Source organism: Eptatretus burgeri, chromosome 4 (genome assembly GCF_056783735.1).
Source record: "Eptatretus burgeri isolate ZD-2024b chromosome 4, Ebu_testis_v1, whole genome shotgun sequence".
Taxonomy (NCBI): domain Eukaryota; kingdom Metazoa; phylum Chordata; class Myxini; order Myxiniformes; family Myxinidae; genus Eptatretus; species Eptatretus burgeri.
This window is the reverse complement of record NC_140964.1, coordinates 74,835,241-74,855,513: the sequence shown is the minus strand read 5'-3', so window position 1 is coordinate 74,855,513 and position 20,273 is coordinate 74,835,241. Positions and strand designations below refer to the sequence as shown.

Here is a 20,273-nt window from a genome sequence, read left to right as displayed (position 1 = left end):
CAAAAGAACAAGTTCTTGTGGGTAAATGTCACTTGTTTGCTATTCTAAATGGGGTGTTCACAACACAGCTCCATGGAACAAAGGCACAAATTCAAACACATTGAAATGCAATCAATTTAACTACTACATCAAGGGACAAGGTACACTGAAGGCAAAATGATACAAGAAGCAAACCACATACAGGGCCTTCAGAAAATATTCACACCCCTTGACGTTTGTCACATTTTATTGTGTTACAGCCTGAATTTAAAATGGATTAAAAGTATAAAAGAAATTGTCATCGATGTTCACAAAATACCCCATAATTACAAAGTCAAAACATGTTTTTAGAAATTTTTACAAAGTCATTCATCATGAAAAGTTGAAATGTCTTGCATCAATAAGTATTCAACCCCTCAGTGAATACTTTGTTGGAGCATCTTTGGCAGTGATTACAGCTTCGAGTCTTCTTGGGTATGTCTGTATCAGCCTTGCACATCTGGATTTGGGGATTTTCTCCCATTCTTCCTTGCAGATTTGCTCAAGCTCTCTCAAGTTGGGTGGGGAGCGTCAGTGAACAGCAATCTTCAAGTCTTTCCACATATTCTCAATGGGATTCAAGTCTGGGCTTTGGCTGGGCCACTCAAGGACTTTCACATTCTTGTTCTGAAGCCATTCCATTGTTGCTTTGGCTGTATGCTTGGGGTCATTGTCCTGTTGAAACGTAAATCTTCGCCACAGTTGAAGGTCTTTTTCACTCTAACGCAGGTTGTCCTCAAGGATTGGCCTGTGTTTGGCTCCATTTATTGTTCCCTCTGTTCTTACAAGTCTCCGTCCCTGCCAGCGAACAGCATCCCAATAGCATGATGCTGTCACCGCCATGCTTCACGGTTGGGATGGCGTGAGATGGGTGATGAGCTGCGCTCGGCTTCCGCCAGATGTCGCGCTTTGCATTCAGGCCAAAGAGTTCAATTTTTGTCTCATCAGACAAAATAATCTTTTCCCTCATTCTCTCAGTCTTTCGCGTGCTGTTTTGCAAACTCCAGGCGTGCTGTCATGTGCCTTTTTCTCAGAAGTGGCTTCCATCTGGCCACTCTGCCATAAATCCTGGATTTGTGAAAGGCAGCAGAGATTGTTGTCCTTCTGGCAGGTTCTCCCATCTCAGCCAAGAAACTCTGTAGTTATGTTGGAGTGGTCATTGGGTTCTTGTTTACCTCCTTGACCAAGGTCCTTCGAGCCCGGTTGCTCAGTTTGGTCAGGCGGCCAGCTCTAGGAAGAGTCTGGGTAGTTCCATATTCTTTTCTTTGCCTAATGATTGAGCTCACTATGCTCTTGGGAACTTTCAGCACTCTAGAAATTGTTTTATACCCTTCCACAGATTTATAACTCCTCACAATTATATCTCGGAGTTCTCGAATTATATCTCACAGTTCCTTGGACTTCATGGTGCAGTTTCTGCTCTGACATGCACTGTCAACTTTGGGACCTTATGTAGAAAGGTGTGTTTCTTTCTAAATCATGTCCAGTCAATTGAATTGGTCACAGGTTTACTCCAATCAAGTTGTAGAGACATCTCTAGGATGATCAAAGGAAATTGGATGCATCTAAGCTCAATTTGGAGTGAAGTACAATACAGTTTGCACAACTGATACAAAAGGCTGACACAGCATCACACATACGAACCCTCCATCTAACCAAGGGGAAGGAAATGGAAGCAAAGCAAAAATAACATTGGCATATGAATCCTTGCTATTGTTGTGGTTGAGGAAATTCGCAAACCACCATTCAGGTCCCGTTGGTGAGATATCTCTGTAAGTACATGTGAAGTTTGCCCCAAACCCGTTGTTTCGAGGGAATAAATGTGATTCATTCGGGCTGTGACCCTTTAAGATAGCCGTTTTTCTGTTCTATCTTTATTTTGAACTAACCACGTCTCAACCGCAATCACACAACAACCACCAACCGCAACGCCGCTTCACAACAACAACAACGCCAACAGCCACAACCTTTACCTTCACAGCTCGCTCCCGCAAACATCACATCACCGCCATTCCAAGCATCACCGTGGCCAGGGACCGCCACTTTAGACCCTCCACCACCTTCACCTCTCCTTCTGTGGCCATTCCCGCACCGCTTGTGGGCACCGAGCGTCAGGCTGTCTGGAATCGTACAGGGCGCGCGCCGAGCCGCGGGTACAAAGTGTGGCCTTTCCGAGGAGAAGTCGGATCAGGAATGATACACGCCCACTTCTGATCCATCCAATCAGCAAGCGCGGGGCGGTTTGGCCCCGCCTCCAGGCGCGTCGGAGTGGAATCGATATATGCAAATTCGAGGATCAGGGGAGATTCACGCCCCTTTTTCTCCGTCCAATGGGCGAGCGTGGCTCCACCCCCGAGCTCGTTCTGATCCAGAAATTTGCATATGGGTTCTCCTGCCGTACTATAAAGCGCCGAGCGCGGGGCGAATTTAGTCAGTTTTGGGCTTGGGCGAGTTGGAGAAGTGTGGCAGCGGGAGAGTTTTTCGGTCAAGGGAGTTGGAGAAGAGTCAAGGCGAGTTGGAGAAGTATGGCAGTGGCAGAGTGTGGCAGCAGCAGTCAAGTCGGGTCTGGAGGAGAGTCAGTCTGTCGGAGGTCGGAGTCTGTCGGGGTTCGGAGTCTGTCGGCGAGCTGCAGAGAGGGGAAGCCGGGAGCGCGGTCGAGGTCGTAGTGGAGTCTATCGTCGCGGGACCCAAGCAAGCCAGCTATCCTCTTTCCCCAGAGCATCAACAATTCCCCCCTTTTCCCCCCCGCGCTGAGATAGTGCGAAAAGGGGGCCCCGTTCCCACCCCACTCCAAGCGGTGCCAGCGAAACCCGCGAAGGGGCGCGGAGTCGGGGCACCGCTGCCACATTTGCGGCCCATCACAAGACACGGGTAGGCTCCACCCGGTCTCGCGGCCCACAGGCCCCGTCGGCCCCCTTGTCTTTGAGGGTGGCCCTTTTCTTTTGCTTTTGAGTATATGTGTTGTCAGCGCCGTCTGTAAAGTAAAACTGTGTAAGTGTTGCTGTGTGCTCGTGTAGTCGGTAGTAGATCTGCATTGTTGTGTTTCTTTTGTAACATTTGCTTTTGGTGCATAATTGTTGTAATTGTATATGTGTGCTTTCCATGCGCCGTGGAATAAATGTGCCTTATGTTGAACTGTTTTTCCCGTTTCGCTTTGTCTTTTCTTTATTGAATCTCCATCTTGCTTCACGTAAAGGGTTGGTAGTGGGCTTAATGCACCCGATAATTAATCGGAACCGTCGAGGCGAACGTTAACACCGCTCGGTTATCCCGATAGTACGGAATGGGTCGCTTAAGTGGCCCGTGTCCGGAGTGGACCTGCGGCGAGGTGCGATTGCCCGGTCTACCCTCCGTGTGGGTACTTAGGTACGTCGAATTTGGCGAACAACCCTATCCCACCCGGGGGGCCGATTGGCACGAACGTGGTGAGGCCGAAAGGCCCACCCGTGACTAGTTCCCGGCGTTAGTCCGAGAGGGTCACGACAGAATTATCCATCCGGTGGGCGACGTGCCGCAATTCGAGTTACGTGGCCGCTCGCACGCCGGCGGGCGCGAATTCGCAACACTATAATTCCCGGACCCGTGTGTTTGTGTGTTTTTCTTTGTCGCACTACTCCCACAGTTCTGGGATGATTACATCCAGACTTGCTGCATAGGACCACAATTAATTTATAGGGATGTTTTTATCTTTGCTGGTGGTCTTGGGGGAGGGGATGGAGGGAGCGCAAATTCTCTATGTAAATGTGTCATGTCGCGCCGCCTCCTTGTGGGGGAGAGGGTATTATAAGTCTCCACCATTTACAGTACAGTATTCCTGTCCCCCACATCTTCCAGTGCAGTGAGGTGTTTTTAATTATAAGCAGTAGCTATCTTTTTGCTTCATGCACGTAACCCGCGTTATTTTTTTGTGTGTATACAGAGTTGTCAGTTGCCTATACACTACCCAGATAAAGGTATGCGTCGGAAGAAAGTGTTGCATGCCTGGAACATGATCGCCCATTGGCTGGGTTCTCTGCGAGTTCCCATAAAACAGGAGATAAGGAATGGAATGGGGTTCAGGGGGGAATGTTTGAAGGGGGTTATTGGCGGTTTTATTCATGCTCGAGTGAGCAGCACTTGGTGGGAAGAAAAGATAATGGACCAGTCATCTTGCTGTGCAATTTCTTTCTTCTGCGACCCTTTTACGTTCCTCCACCTCCTTCATGCAACACAGTTTCCTTCATGTAGTTCATATCGGTCGAGTCCTTGATAGAACAGCACGCTGAGGCCGCTCACTCCATGAAGCATGGATCATTTCCACAGGAAAAAAAAAAAGAATGGCTTCCTTCTTCTTCCTCCCTTTTTCTCTCCTTCCTTCACCCAGAAAGAAAGAGGTTGGATCCTTTCCACAGCTGTGGTTGTGCACATCATTCTCAAAGAAAATGCCGTGAGGAGTCAATGGCGTGAATATGGGAGAAACTTTAAGAAAAAGGAAATAAAGGGAAAAATACATACAAAAAGGTCCTATTTCTGATCCCACAGATTACCCGGGCACTGACCAACCCTTTCGTAATACACCGTAAACATCACGAATGATCATCCGTGCTTTGTAAACTATTAATACCTCCCCGCACTCCCACAACCATAACACCACCCATTTTCCTCTTCCAGAGCCGTCCCGGCTCACAACAATGGAAATAATCACTATGGGGATGTGCTTTACACAGGGCACCAATCTGCCATACAATCGACCCCAAACAAATGCTGGATCACCGACTTTAGCCCTACTTAATCCTAGAATACATTTTCCTTACTTACATGTGGCTGGATAGGCACACACATTTGGGTACAAGTTAAAGACATTGAGAAAGAAAAGAAAACCAGATTGCCTGGCCAAGCAACCAAAATTCAGGGCCAGTGTCCTTCAGTCCCTTTGTTTTTCTGTGGCACTGCAAAAATAAGAAAAGGCATAATGGTGTGACAAGAGGTAAGACAGACAGATGCATGGGAGCTGCTTTCTTCGGATACTTGAAGCTTGTTTGTGGTCGTTCCGCTGCTCAAGGTGAGTTTGAGGATGAGGCAGCTATGAGGTGCTCCGTGGACCTGCGTGGGGTGGGGAAAATGACAACAAGGAGCAAAAACCCCTCCTCAGTGCAGTGACGGTGAGATGAGATGCAGCATCACTTTTAGGGCAACAAACAACTCCCATAAACCTAATTTAGGCACCTCCCCCAACCCCCCCCCACCCAATAGTGCAAAGCAGATGTCTCATTTGTGTTTAAAGTAAACATTGACTGTCGATTTGTGCATCTTGCAAAAAAAAATTATCTTCATGTTATCTGCAAATACACCAAGTCATCCCATGTATGCCCGATATTGGTCTCTTGTAACTACACACTGTGGTATTCCATTTGGGACACATAGTCCGTGGGCCAAGAGCACCTGTCATGCACCCGCCCCCATCCAACCGAATGTGCATAAGTATGTTCATCGATGCCCCCAAGATGGAAAAAAGATGTTATCATTGAAAAAACTATTTTGGTCGATGTTTTCTCACGCCCTATTGGGACCCATGTCAAAATGTCACTTTTTCAGCATTTCCACCGTTTCTTGAGTTTTGTGAGATTTGTGTACTTTGATATTGCAATATCTCAGTAGTTACTGGCTCAAATTTGATCTCACAGCACAACCAAGATAACATGCCAACTTCGTAATATTAAACCAATTTTTGAAATTTTTATATTTTACATCTCACACCAATGTAGTGAAAAATTTTGCCAATATACAAACGGAAATATTTTAAATATAACTACAAAAATCAAGTATTTGAGATGTATGCAAAGAATGACCTTTTTTTTTTTTTCTTCCTAAATACAGTACTTGTAAAGGATTGTAGCACAGATACGAGGGAAGGAAACAAATATGAAATAAAAATAACATTGACATATTTGCCCTTGCATGACACAAAGTACCTTCACTTCACAGAGATAAAGTTATCAGTATAACTCCGTACAGATGTTTAAAACAAAATAAAATGAAAAGCTGCTGTCTCATAATATGTCTTATTGTTTTACAACATTATCAGTATATTGACTATGAACTGCTTTCCTTTCAAAAATGTTCAACCCTAGAATACGTCACTAATTTCTGTCCAAATGTAAGATTAAAATATGATGAGTAAGAAATTTTAATTAATGCTTCCATGTGCATGCATGGGGAAGCTTGTTTCTTGTGTGATTCATCGTCACTGTCTGTGTTACGGTCTGTATCTGTGAAGTCATGTTCACTGGTTGAATCAAACTCATCATCACTTGAGTCCTCTTCTGCTGATTCAAGAACATCAACCAACTTAAGTGGAAGGGTGTCAAGCTTCGACCACAATGGCTCCATTTTGTCTCCACTGGCAGTCCAACAATGGTTATCCGTCAGAGAGGGGATATGGGGATCTGGAAGATGGGCCCTCTTCCATATTGCCACTTGGTAATTAACTCTGCGGATGTGTCCTTCCAGACTGCTCTTACATGGTGGAAAAGATGCTAAATCTACATTGGCAGAAGGGGTGAGTACATCTGAATCCCCTCTGCATTTCTCTTTCATCATTTGGAACTGGACTTCATTAACATCTTTGAATCTTGATTTGCCATACAATGCGCATGTGAATTCATCCAGGCCTGTTATTAATTCATCTGAAATGGACCAAGATTTTTGCATCAATTTGATGGGCTTGATTTTTTTTTTTTTCCAAACCCTTTAAAACTACTTGTGGAATCACAGCCAGGAATGCATGTAGACCAAGTCAGGCAGAGAAATATGGCAAATTTTGGCAAATTGAGAAACATCAATCAACCTTTTCTTGTTGCCTCTTCCTATATCAACGAGCAAGGTAACACACGTGATCTGATGAGCACAGTGCAGCAAAATGAATAAAATGTTGCTGTCAGGGCTCTTTACTCATACATTCTTGTACTGTTGTTCTTTACCATACATGCAGTGGAGAATTACATGGGAATCTGTTTCTTCCTCAGATTATTTCAAGGAAGTGATCTCTGGTTGTGTCACTTGCTTCCCATCTGAAGAGTTTAACAAATGCGCAGCTCCTTCCCAGATGAATATCATTTTCCTGCCCTGAAGCTTCTTGGCCATGTCATCTTTATTCCATACATCCTGAAGGACTTGTATTAGCTGTTTCTTGTTCTCATCATTAGTCAGGAATTGTTTCCAGTCTCCTGGTTTGTCTGTATTCCCTTCCTGAATGATTATCTTCTCTCTGCATCCTGTTCTCTGTGTTTCTCATGACTTGACTGAATCTGTGTTGTACATGTCAGTGCTGAAGATGACATCTGATCTGAATGACACTGCATTGAGATATTGAGGCTTATCTCTTTGAAATTCGCTGGTAGCTCCCTCGTGTAATAGAAGACAGCATTTCCATCTTCACTATCGCTCAGGAGAGTCTCATCACTAGGAGATGGAGTTGAATCGTCAACATCTTTAACAAGATACCGGAAACCCTTGGATTTGTAAGTTTTTGCTAGAAACTGTCTGATGTATCTGTTTCATAGGGAACAGGGATAAGTGTGTACTTCAGCACTTTGTGTTAAGTCCAGTTGAACAGCTGCAGCTTGAGCCTTCACAAGCAGTTGAAAAGCCATGTTGCCTTGTTGCTTATGTTTGATTACTTTTTTGCCAATATGTCTTCAACTAGATTGTCTTCTTTGTGTCGGCCATGCTCTTAAGGTTTAATTTCTTGATTGGCTCAAAGAAATCTGCCTTTTTTTTCTAACCTGTCCTCGATGAACTATGCTAATGAGATGATGTCATTAATTCAAGACTTGAACTTAGCAAGTTCATCGTACTTTGTCTGAATATTATGCTGAGGACAATGAGGTAACATGTCAAGTGTGGGTTCATTTGAGCCAGTAACTACTTAGATATTGCAATGTCAAAGTGCATGAATTTCACAAATCTCAAGAAATGGTGGTAATTCTGAAAAAGTGAATTTTTGATACGAGTCCCAATAGGGCATGAGAAAACACGAGGCCAAAAGAGTTTTTTCAATGATAACATCTTTTTCCCCATCTTAGGGGACATCAGTGAACATACTTATGCATATTAGGTTAGATCATAGGTGGAGGTGCACAGTAGGTCCCCTTGGCCCACGGACTAACATGGATCAACCATTCCTGCAATGAACCCCGAGAACCAGTCCCAGAATTTGCATGCATAATTTTCAGGTTTTCGTCTCAATTCGACGTGGATATTTTCATCGCTCTCCACCAATAAAGCGAGACTTTAAAATAAACAGCTACCTTCACCAAATATCTTATTGACTAAAAATCTGATTATTCGCCTCAGTAAATATCGCCACGGCTACGTACAAAATCTCGAGAATGACACGCGACACACCACAGATGGTTACAATACACACAAGCTTATGAAATACTTCAAATGAATTATTGCAATACAGTATACAATACAGTTCAACAAATGAGACTTTCCCTGGGGATGATTAGTGATGAGTGCAGCGATTTGTCAAAGAAATACACAGTTTTGATGTGATCTTCAAAACAACTACAGCAACAACAAAAATTGAGTGAATGGCTCATCCCTTTATTTGGGCGGTGTACAGGCAATTGATCATTGCAACCTGGATTACATACATGAGGCAAAAACATACCTAATGCTTATTATGGGCGACCCTTCTCTATCTTCACCCCATTCTGCTTTGAACACTTGGGCTGAAACTAAAATTGGGCACACAAAAACGCATGGGATTGATCGTGCATTTCGTTTTCAAGAATCGTAAAATCATGGGAAGCCCGTTCACCATCCATCCGAGGTCCGGCACATCCAATGATGAATCACCCTGCCTGTGAAACACCGGGTGACCAGGGTGACCGTTCATTACTGGGTCGGGATTCAAACCCCGGCAAAACAGCCGAGAAATGAATGTGCATAACTCTCGAACACCACACCACTCAACTCAATGCACCACATTATTATGCCATACACCCTCAACAAACCATCCCCACAACGCATAGAAGCATACCACAACACACCACAAACCACACCACAAACCACCTCCACGTATCACCCTCACACGCCACAACACCATACACACAACACTTAATACATCAACACACATACCATAACTCCAACCCATCATTTTTACATCCTTTAATTATGCTGTTCACATCAACAAAGTAAATGAAGGTTTTTGTGCAGAATTTCGGTTTTAGCCAGAGTTCGTGCATCAGTAAGCACATTCCTTCATTAGGGCGATGAATATAATGCCACAGATCGCTGCCATGATCGCTTCCGAAAATAATAAAAATAACCCAACGTACATACATGAAGCAAAAACATACATACATACTGCTTATAATGTGCATATATAATATATCGGGGATAATTCAAATAACACTGGGCCATGAACTGACACCCAAGGCCTCAGGCCTGATGCCTGCCATCTGTGCTGCTCTTCACAAAATGGCGGTGCATGATTTTGATTGTGGGAAGAGTCAGGCGAGCTGTGCAACCAAATGGGAGAAGGCAGTTTACTTTGTATGTATGTCCGTCGGCACATACACATACTGCAGTACATACATAGTCCAAAAACGAATTGGCTTTCATACATGTTTGCAGGAACATGATGGGGGTAATAGGAGTAATAGAGCCTATATATGCCGTACATGTTTAGCATAATCGTACAGTATCTTCGTGAAAATGATAGGACATACGTGGAAGAGTGTATTAGGAGATTATAATCAAGTTGCCCCTCCCCTCTGTATGTGTCCAAACTCACACTATCTTCGCCTCCCCTTCTTAACCCTTGAAATCGTGTCATTGTTATCTGTCTTTGTGTTTTCCTTATATTCAAGGGCGTAGCCAGGCTGATGCAGATGAGGCAGTTGCCTCGTCACTCATTTCCTGAAATATGATCTGGTCTGAGCCCTCTGGCCATCTGAGCTCCCTGGGGAGTCAACTATCAAAGCTACCAGGCAGTGCTCTGAATACTCTTATCTCCACTCCTATCAAAATATCAAAATCGGACAATACCCCCCTCACCCCCCCCCCCCGACCTCTTTCGCCTCATCACTTTTGGACCTCTGGCTACGCCCTTGTATATTGAACATTCAAAGTGAATAACCTCCCAGGAGGACCCTGAATATGCCTTCTGGCCACACATTCTGGTAGAAGACGCCATTAGCTACCGACAAATGGTGAGCGTGTTGAAGCATAAACGGTCGGTGGGGAGGACCAATGACCGAGCGGTCATGGGTGAGAATGAACAGAGGGGAGGAGCAGTTTGGCATTTGATTCAGTTCAGTGGTTCAGTTCTGAACAGGGTTTAGCTTCAGTGGTTTTGTTTGGGGTGCAGTTAGGCAGAAAAGCTGGGTACATTTGGTGGCAGAATTACTCGGTATGCTCAGGCGGCACAAGTTGGTGGACATGTTGGGCGTGTGACAAGGAAGAATTGATTTAATTTTGGTGAAGATCCAAATCCGGATCTGGATCTGATAATATTTTAAGTGATTTTTCACCATTGAGAGATTGGGCAAAAACTATATGTAGCACGATATCTCAAAAAGTTGTGGACGGATTCTGTCAAAACTTGGTGGTCAGGTGGGGTGTGTGGCCAGGACGAATCGATTTGATTTTGGTGAAGATCCACATCCAGATCTGGATGTGAGAATTGTTTAATTTTATAAGTGATTCCTCACCATTGAGAGATAGGGCCAAAAACGATACATAGCCTGATATTTCCAAAATGTATTGATTGGGCCCGATATGGTCTCATCGATCAGGCATTACGTGGCAGAGGCATGTGCTCTCCCGAGTGCCCTTCTCGTTAAATCTTTTTACCATCTGTTTGTTGGCCTAGTGCAAAGTTTTTTAATTGCAATTAAAACCCCGGCGTGGGTAAGTCCGTGATCGTTGGGAATTGGCACCAAATTTTGATAGGCGATGTTATAAAACCACAGTTGGCCTGTCTTGGGTGCATTCGCTTGGCCCCATCCTTTAGACAGATGAACCGGCTGAAGTGACGGATCCTCATCCAAGTTCTCTCTACATTGGAAACTGAAGTAAAGATTTGTTCAACTCTCCTGGTGGATGGTGTAAATCTCTGAAGACAGTATGTCACTAAACTGTTGATCATTCGGTGGAAGATCTCACCTCGCGGTGACCTGGTGGTCCACCGTAACATTGGTTTGTCAGGATTGGGATTAAGAAACTGTTCCATATCCGTCGACTAGTCACATTGGTGTTCAGGAGCGAGATTCACACCTGATGTAGCGATTGTGTTGAGTAATCGTCCTTCAAAGAGTAAAAGAAAAACCTTTTTTGGAGGGGTGGGAAAAATTTCAATAAATGTTAATGCAAAATTATACCCCCACGGGTATTTATAAGAAGAACTCGATGACTCCGACACTGAGTATGTCGGTTTTAAAATGATCTGCACCCTTCAAAAAAGGTCGTGGCAGATCCAGAAAAGTTTTGACACCTTCCTTTCCTGTTGTCCTCCTTCTGTTTTAAAACTGCCATTTTTCTTTTCACTCGGCACCTGTGTTGCTGTTGCTGTTGCTGTTGCTGTTGCTGTTGCTGTTGCTGTTGCTGTTGTTGTGACCAACAGGAGATTTAACAGCAAATGTAACCTTTCAAAACACAATTAAATTAATATACTGGTCTATAGCAGCATGTAATATGTATCATCCCGTATAATTAGTGTCTGTGGATATTTATACTAATGAAAGGCGGTGCGTGTGCGTGTGCGTGTGCGTGTGCGCGTGCGCGTGCGCGTCTCCTCCATAACTCCAAAACTATAAAACCTCGCAGCCTGAAACTTTGCATGCACACCAAGAAAACTCTAAGGAAGTGCAGGAGTGAAAATTGTGTGTTTGGCTTAATTAAAACACCCCTTTTGAAGATAATTGATGGCATTATTTAATTATGTCCTTCATCGGGCGATCCTCGGCCACCTCGCTCTCTGGGTCTTAAGGCGTTTCCTGGGTAACCTCGCTTGGGTCTGAAGCCGCCATGTTTTTTTGGCCTGCTCAACCATGCCTTGACTTGGAACAGGCGGCAGCGATTTCTCAACGACAAAGTTTTTTTTTTTTTTGCACTTTCCTCACTCATATTATCGAATGCCTGTTCATCATCGCTATGACTTGCTGGGAATATTGCAATGTTTATAAACGCTTGGAGACGCCAGCGTCCATGGCTGTATTTAATTTGCGCATATGAATAACCATGAGAATCTCTTAAACTAACCACAATTACAAAACGTAAGCTCTAGATATGAGAGTATCAGTAGTTCTGACTCTCCCAAAAGGTTGATTTGTCCAATTCGGACATTGCACGGACGTTTCCGGGTGCAGAGTTGGATCGACGGCAATTGGTAATTGCTTGCCAAGCCAGGCGTTCCGTTGGAGTGCTTAAGCCACTTACGAAGCTGTGCAGTACAGTTCGTGTCCTGATGGGGATGTGCAGTCGACAGTCACTACAAGGTAGAGGTACGGGTACAGCACACACGGACGTGGTACATGTGGGTAGATTTGGATCTGTATGGTGTGTGGACATGCCATGAGTGTTCCGGGTGCCATGGTGACAAGGTTTCATCCCACATCTTATGGAGGTTCTTTCAGGTTTCCCTTTGTCCTCAGGCCTGTTTGTAAAGCATTTGGTTATCGGATTTGCTTTACAAAGGTTTTGTGTTTCTCTTTGTGAATTTCATAGCAAAATATATTTGATAACATCCGATTTCTGAGCCATTTGCCGTATTAACGTGTTTTCTAAATTTAATACCGAGCCCATTTTTTTTCCACCCATCACACAAAGCTGTTTATAAAGAATAATGTTTGTGAACATCTCCCTGAAACGTCTGTATAAATGTAATGTTGTTTTTCATTGAAAGCTACTCAAGGTTTCTGGGTTGTGTGCAGTACGTACTGTAGTCTGTAATCACACTGACTCCAACCTGCCGATTCCCGAAAAATTGCCGATATAGGCTGTGTGTGTGTGTGTGTGTGTGTGTGTGTGTGTGTGTGTGTGTGTGTGTGTGTGTGTGTGTGTGTGTGTGTGTGTGTGTGTGTGTGTGTGTGTGTGTGTGTGTGTGTGTGTGTGTGTGTGTGTGTGTGTGTGTGTGTGTGTGTTGTTCACAAAGCATAACATTCTCTCTGATAACTCCCCAACCCCCCGCCCCCCCCAATTCTCTCTGTCTCTCTGTCTGTCTCTGGACGGGTGTTATGTTGGGACAGTGGTTATCTCCATATGTGATTAGACGGTGGTTACATCCTTGCGGGGTTTGTCTCTGGACAGCATGGCTCTGGACAAGCCGGGTGGTGTTTGTTTCTGGACTGTTTATTTCCGGACGTGTCCGGGAGGTGTTTCTCTCTGGGTTGTATTTATAGTATGACTGGTAGAAAATGGATTTCAGACATTATTTTGTTTCCATCTTCACTGTTATGCTATACAGAATCATTTCCATGAGACATTATGAATCATAATTAACGCTCCACCGCATGTATACCTTCCCTTCCTCTCACCTCTCCCTGCCTTCCCTTCCCACCCCCACCCCCTCCCTCACTCTCCTCATTCCTCACTCTCCCTCCCTCCTCTCTCTTTCCCCTCCCTCCTCTCTCTTTCCCCTCCATCCTCTCTCTTTCCCCCTCCATCCTCTCTCTCTTTCCCCCTCCATCCTCTCTCTCTTTCCCCCTCCATCCTCTCTCTCTTCCCCCCTCCATCCTCTCCCTCTTTCCCCCTCCATCCTCTCTCTTTCCCCCTCCCTCCTCTCTTTGTGCGTGCGTGCGTGCTATATGCTCCACCGTACGTATACCTTTCCTTCCTCTCACCTCTCACCTCTCACTGCCTTCCCTTCACACCCCCACCTCTCCCTTCACACCCCCACCTCTCCCTCACTCTCCCCTCATTCCTTACTCACCCTCCTCTCTCTTTCCCCCTCCCTCCTTTCTCTCCCCCTCCCTCCTTTCTCTCCCCCTCCCTCCTTTCTCTCCCCCTCCCTCCTTTCTCTCCCCCTCCCTCCTTTCTCTCCCCCTCCCTCCTTTCTCTCCCCTCCTCCCTCCTTTCTCTTCCCCCCTCTCCTCTCTTTCCCACCTTCCCTCCTCTCTCTTTCCCCTCCCTCCTCTCTCTTTCCCCTCCCTCCTCTCTCTTTCCCCTCCCTCCTCTCTTTTTCCCCTCCCTCCTTTCTCTTCCCCCTCCCTCCTTTCTCTTCCCCCCTCCCTCCTTTCTCTTCCCCCTCCCTCCTTTCTCTTCCCCCTCCCTCCTTTCTCTTCCCCCTCCCTCCTTTCTCTTCCCCCTCCCTCCTCTCTCTTCCCCCTCCCTCCTCTCTCTTCCCCCTCCCTCCTCTCTCTCTTCCCCCTCCCTCCTCTCTCTTCCCCCTCCCTCCTCTCTCTTCCCCCTCCCTCCTCTCTCTTCCCCCTCCCTCCTCTCTCTTCCCCCTCCCTCCTCTCTCTTCCCCCTCCCTCCTCTCTCTTCCCCCTCCCTCCTCTCTCTTCCCCCTCCCTCCTCTCTCTTCCCCCTCCCTCCTCTCTCTTCCCCCTCCCTCCTCTCTCTTCCCCCTCCCTCCTCTCTCTTCCCCCCTCCCTCCTCTCTCTTCCCCCTCCCTCCTCTCTCTTCCCCCTCCCTCCTCTCTCTTCCCCCTCCCTCCTCTCTCTTCCCCCCTCCCTCCTCTCTCTTCCCCCCTCCCTCCTCTCTCTTTCCCCTCTCCCTCCTCTCTCTTTCCCTCCCTCCTCTCTTTCTCCTCCCTCCTCTCTCTCCCCCTCCCTCCTCTCTCTTTCCTCCTCCTCCTCTCTCTTTCCTCCTCCTCCTCTCTCTTTCCTCCTCCTCCTCTCTCTTGCCTCCTCCCTCCTCTCATTTCCGTCTCTATCTCCTCACTGTCCCCACCCCTCTCTATCTCCCACCTCTTTTCCCCTTCCCTCCTCTCAGTGTTCCCGTCAGTGAAGCGATAGGTGGTAGTTGCTCGAAAAAAAAAAAAATATATATATATATATATATATATATATATATATATATATATATATATATATTTAAATAACTGATTAACGCACCATCGGTGGCGAGTTCGTTGAGAAAAAAAACTGCACATCGGAAACCAAAATAAAGATCTTTTGGGTTATCCCGGCAGACGGCGTCGCAGTCCCAAGGACTCTCTGTCGCAAGGTTGGCGACTGTCTGGGTGGAATAATTGACCTCGTTTCCACCCACTGGTCCACCATTACAATATAACACTTTAGGAATGGCTGGTACTGTTTAATAAATCATTAGATTTATGACGAAAAGAGAAAGAGAAAGAGAAAGAGAAAAAGAAAATGGATAGGATAATACCAGTTGGGCTAATGTGGACCTTGCTGAAGGCAACAAAGACGAATGATTATATCAGGTCGTGGGCAGGAGTAAATGACATTAATGAAAGACAAGAGAAGCACGTCTGTTGTGATATGAGTTCAGGAGGGAAGAGAGGGATGTATTCAGTTATATCTTTGATATGGACACAGTTGGCAGGAGGTGGAAGGAGGTGGTGGAGAGAAGTGGGGTGCAGGGAGAGGATGCTCGGGTGAGAGGGGTGTGGAGAGGAAATACTCATGCAGCCTACCCAACAACAAGGTAAAATGAATCTGGGCCATGAAAGTAGTCTTGCGTTGGTTGCTCTTCGTACCTGAAGAAGGCTGTTCACATGAAACATGTGAACCACCTGGTCAATTTGTTTTTTGTGCATAAGCTGCTTCCAAGACAGTAACCACATTCTGAGATTGCAAGCAGTGTAATGTGGTATCAAGGAGCCTCCAAGAAGACTACATCACTTGCTACCCACAGTCCAGGCAGTAGTTTCCATTTTGCTCAGGGTGCCGGTGATAACTTGCCTACTCCTGATAAATTACACCGTAGGATCTTCAACGTCCACCACCTAATGCTGGCAGATGGAACATCCAGTTTAACGTCCATCCAAAGGGCAGCACGCATAATGACGAATCACTCAGCCTGTGAAGCGCCAGAATGACAGCTTATAACTGGGTTGTGATTCAAACCTTGGCTCGACAGCTCAGACGTGTGTGTGCTCACCTGTAGGCCATCCAGAGAGCTCTAAAACAGGATAAACGAGAACGGCAATCGGTCGAGTGCATACCACCACCAGGCTGAACAGTTGACGTTTTTTATTACACTGATAGGGCGGATCTGGATCCGGACCTGAACTAAATTCTCATCGGCTTGTTCTCATTACCTACATAACTCATCCACCGAGTTTTGTCGTATCTTGTCCACAACTTCTTGAAATGTCATGCCATCTGTCGTTTTTGGCCCCATCTCTCAATGAATAGTGAAGAATCACTGAAACAATTTTAAAATTCTCATATCCGGATCTTCACCAAAATGGAATCGATTTGTCCTTGTCACTCATCCATCCTGTCCCCCAAATTTCATCTGAATCCATCCACAACTTTTTAAGATATTGTGTTGTAAATCGTTTTAGCCCGATCACTCAATGGTGAAGAATCACTTTAAAAACTCTCGTATCCGGATCCGGAATCATCTTCACCAAAATTGAATCAATTATTCCTTGTCACACACCCAACATGTCCACCATGTTTCGTCCAAATCTGTCCACAACTTTTTGAGATATTCTGTTCACAGACCGACAAGCAAACAGACAGACAGGGATGAAAATATAACCTCCATCCACCTTCATTGGCAGAGGTACCCAGAACATTAATTTTCCAAAGTGACACATCAAATAAACTGCCTTACAGGATTATGGTGTTGCAATAAGTTGGTGTTGTGGTAGGATTGATGAGATGTGGTTGTCTTGAAGTTGCAAAAAATTTTTCCTGATTTTTATCCTTACATTTATCTTTTCTTCTGCTTTGTTCCTCCTTGTGATCATTATTATTGATACAGTATAATGATTTAGTTGTTGTACTAATTGTTGATGTTTGACCAAGGCTTCACCTGGTACATATGCAATGTTCAAACAGAGTAGCATCAACGGAAGGTGCTTTGCTTCACCAGCAAGTTGTGTTGCCCTCCACCTCCCCAGGTCTCGAGCAGCCTCCATATCTCTTTTCACGTTTCACCCAAAGGCTGTAAGGTAGGCATGAGAGGAGCTTCCTCATCAGGGCCTGGGTGCAGAGAAACGACAAATCTGGTGGTTGGATCCATTTCGAGCTGCAGAACCCTATTACTCGCCACAGTGCAAGGTCCATCCATCTCCAGGTCCCCCTTCACCCCTCCCTCGCCCCTCTCCCCACTTTTGTGTGGTTCACTGCTCACTGGTGCCACCTGTCAGCTGATTTAACCTCTTCTGGAATATACATTCCTTATTGATGACTTTCCTCATTTGCCTTGATGAGAGCTTGCTTTTCTTCAGATGTTTCCCTTCACCTTGTAAAAGGTAAATACTGTTTCCACTGTTCATCATGTCATTATGCACTCCTTTGCAAAGCTCTTCACAGCTGACATGTCACATCATTTTAAAATGATATTTATGTATATTCTTTTACAGCAGATGGTTATGATGGAAGTAATAATAATTGTAATAATAATAATAATAAGACACTAATAATTTCATTTTAGCGTCCAGGATTGCACTCATACGGACTTTGGAAAGGACGTAAACCACCCCAGAACACTCCGTGTGCATGTGCAGAAATGCCTTGTAATGACCTTCATCGGAGCAGCCGAACATATATCATGCATGCCAGATTATGATTGTAATATCATGCATACCAGATTAGGACTTTGACATAAAATGGCTCACCAAGCTTCAAAAAGAAGCTGACAATACTTGGAAAAGTGACTAAGAGAAAGGGGTGTGTGTGCCTCTGCACAACGAAAGGTTTGGAGAATTTTCCAAATAACTGGCCTAAAAAGTTGATATCTTGCAGCCCGTACTGCAAAAATTCCCAACAACGTGGGCCTGCACGGACAGGTGCAAGGCCTGTGGACGGGTGCATTCTCCCCGACCTCCCTGATCATCCCTGCCAGTAAGTGGACTTTGAACCTTGCGGGATTATCTCATGTGAACTTGGCAGGCTTCTTAATTTACTTAATGGACATCTTCAATCGGAAAGTTGATGCCGTCATTACCAACATTCAGGTAGAATTCTTCGAGGGAGATACCATACCTGGTTTCGGTGCTTCTTAAAACCGATGGGAATGTCATATATGGAGCTTGTGAATGCACAGGGTCAGTTCAAAATGATATTGATGATTCATCATATTCGGGAGGTTGGGAGGGGGGGTGAGGGTTGTATGGGCTGTTATTGGCCGTAACAAAATATATGTTTATTGTTCTGGTTCTGGGGCCACAAGAAAAATTAAACTAGATTTTTGCATGTATTGGTAAAAGCAGAAGTGTGTGCGTGCGTGCGTGCGTGCGCGCGTGCGCCTGCTCGTATGTGTGTTATATCCACTGCCGGTGCTAGCTTGTACTTACTGGAAATGCTACGAACTTGATACCTCTCATCCACTGATGTTTCTCGTATTTCCCATATTTCCATGAGTCCAATTTGCATTTTCCTATATTTCCATGACGGTTATGGTTAACCATTTTGAAATTGTCACCCTTTCATCTCCATGCTGAAAATTATGTTGAAAAGACTATTTGAATTATGGATTTTGCACTAGCAACGACAGGTTAAAAGTGCCTGGTGATCAGAACCAAGTCACTGAAAATACACACACAGCATCCACAAACCCCTCATTTCGCATAAATTTGTCATTTCAAAAGTCCTGTATTGGGTGTGTAGAAACTGTGAAGATGATAAATACCTTCCGACTCACCATTTATTATGTGGATTAAATAACAGTTGGAACTAGAACGACACTCAGTAGCACACATATACCTTCGCCAGGCTGAACAGTTTATGTTTTGTATCCAACTGAAAGTCCAGGTCTGGATCAATTAAAAATTTCTCATATCCGGATCCGGATCTACACCAAAATCTAACAAGAAAAAGAACAATCGGACATTGCAGATGCTCGCCAGGACTTATTCTGTGTGGTGTTTGTTTCCTGGAGTGTTACGTAATTAATGAGACAAAATTAGAACTGCCACTTTATAACTGCTGGCAGTGATGACCGGGTACCAAGACGTCCCGCTTTGCAACTCCACTTTGATCGGACACCTAACCTGACCCATGATGTTTTGTAAATTATTATTCAATTGAATTCAGAATGAGATTAAAATAAATTCAATTCAAATAAAATGGAAGACCAAATAGTCCTGCATTGGAGTAATCAAGTTCAAACCTTGTGTTTGAAGTTGTATTCAAACCAAGTGTCCGATCAAGTTTAAATTTAAAACCTGCATTCTCCATCATTACGAGATAATAAATATGAAGTTTCATGTCGATTGATTAAGCGGTTCCAGAGAAAACATTTAATATTTTTCTTCAATCCAATATGGCTGCCAAACCATGTGACCTATCAATTATTCCTCAACAAAGTTGTACCCCCATGGCTTGGGAAACATTTGTGTGAAGTTTACCTTCGATCTGTCCAGTCATTCTGGAGAAGAAGATTTTTGAAAGTTAAAAAAAAACAAGAAAAACAATATGGCTGCCGAATCACGTGACCGATGACGTCATCAATATTTTTTTCTATGGAGCATTTTATCCCAAGATGACCCGCAAAAATTTTTATACTGATGAGATAACTGTAGCGTTCTACATATGCAATTATGACATCATAATGAAGGCACCCATGTTGTAATCAAAAAATCACGCTTATATTTCCCATGAGGAGTGCTTGCCGTGTGCCAAGTTAAATTTTTTTCCTTTGTGCAGTTTCAGAGATACAGACATCTATTTTTTCCCCGTTTTCCCAACATGGCTGCCACCCCATGTGACCAATGACGTTATAATTATGATTGGAACATTCCACATGAGGAGTCGAACCTCGGGTGAAAATTTCGTCTGAATCCGACAAGCGGTTGCGGAGAAAAACACGAAACTTCTGTACAGACAAACAGATGGACTTAAACGCAATACCCTCTCCTTCGGTGAGGGTAATATTTGCCTCCTTGTCACACAAGCAACCTCTCCACCAAATTTCATGTGAATCTGTCCACAACTTTTTGAGATATCCTGTTCACAGTCAAACAAACAGAGAGACATATAAAGAAGAAAGATGTCGTGCATAGTATGATACTTACGAAATCCAAATAAACAAGTTGCCATAGAAAGAGCAATTTGGGAAATTTGATCTATCAAGCGTTTTACATGATTGAATGTTGTGCAGAACAAATTTGGTTGGTACAT

The 20,273-nt window shown here is 44.6% G+C and overlaps 1 protein-coding gene across 3 annotated transcripts in view; it reads left to right on the top strand.

The window, feature by feature from the left end:
• Nucleotides 1–20,273, top strand: part of LOC147028374 (uncharacterized) — a 183,313-nt gene that overhangs the window by 50,896 nt on the left and 112,144 nt on the right. For 2 of the 3 annotated variants that reach the window (XM_085878702.1, XM_085878703.1), the window contains exon 2: nucleotides 17,051–17,210. In XM_085878702.1, coding sequence (XP_085734828.1) covers nucleotides 17,108–17,210 — 103 coding nt within the window. In that variant the 5' untranslated portion in view covers nucleotides 17,051–17,107. Of the gene's footprint in view, nucleotides 1–12,048; nucleotides 12,513–17,050; nucleotides 17,211–20,273 lie in introns of those variants that run through there. The other variant, XM_085878701.1, reaches the window with a different exon arrangement.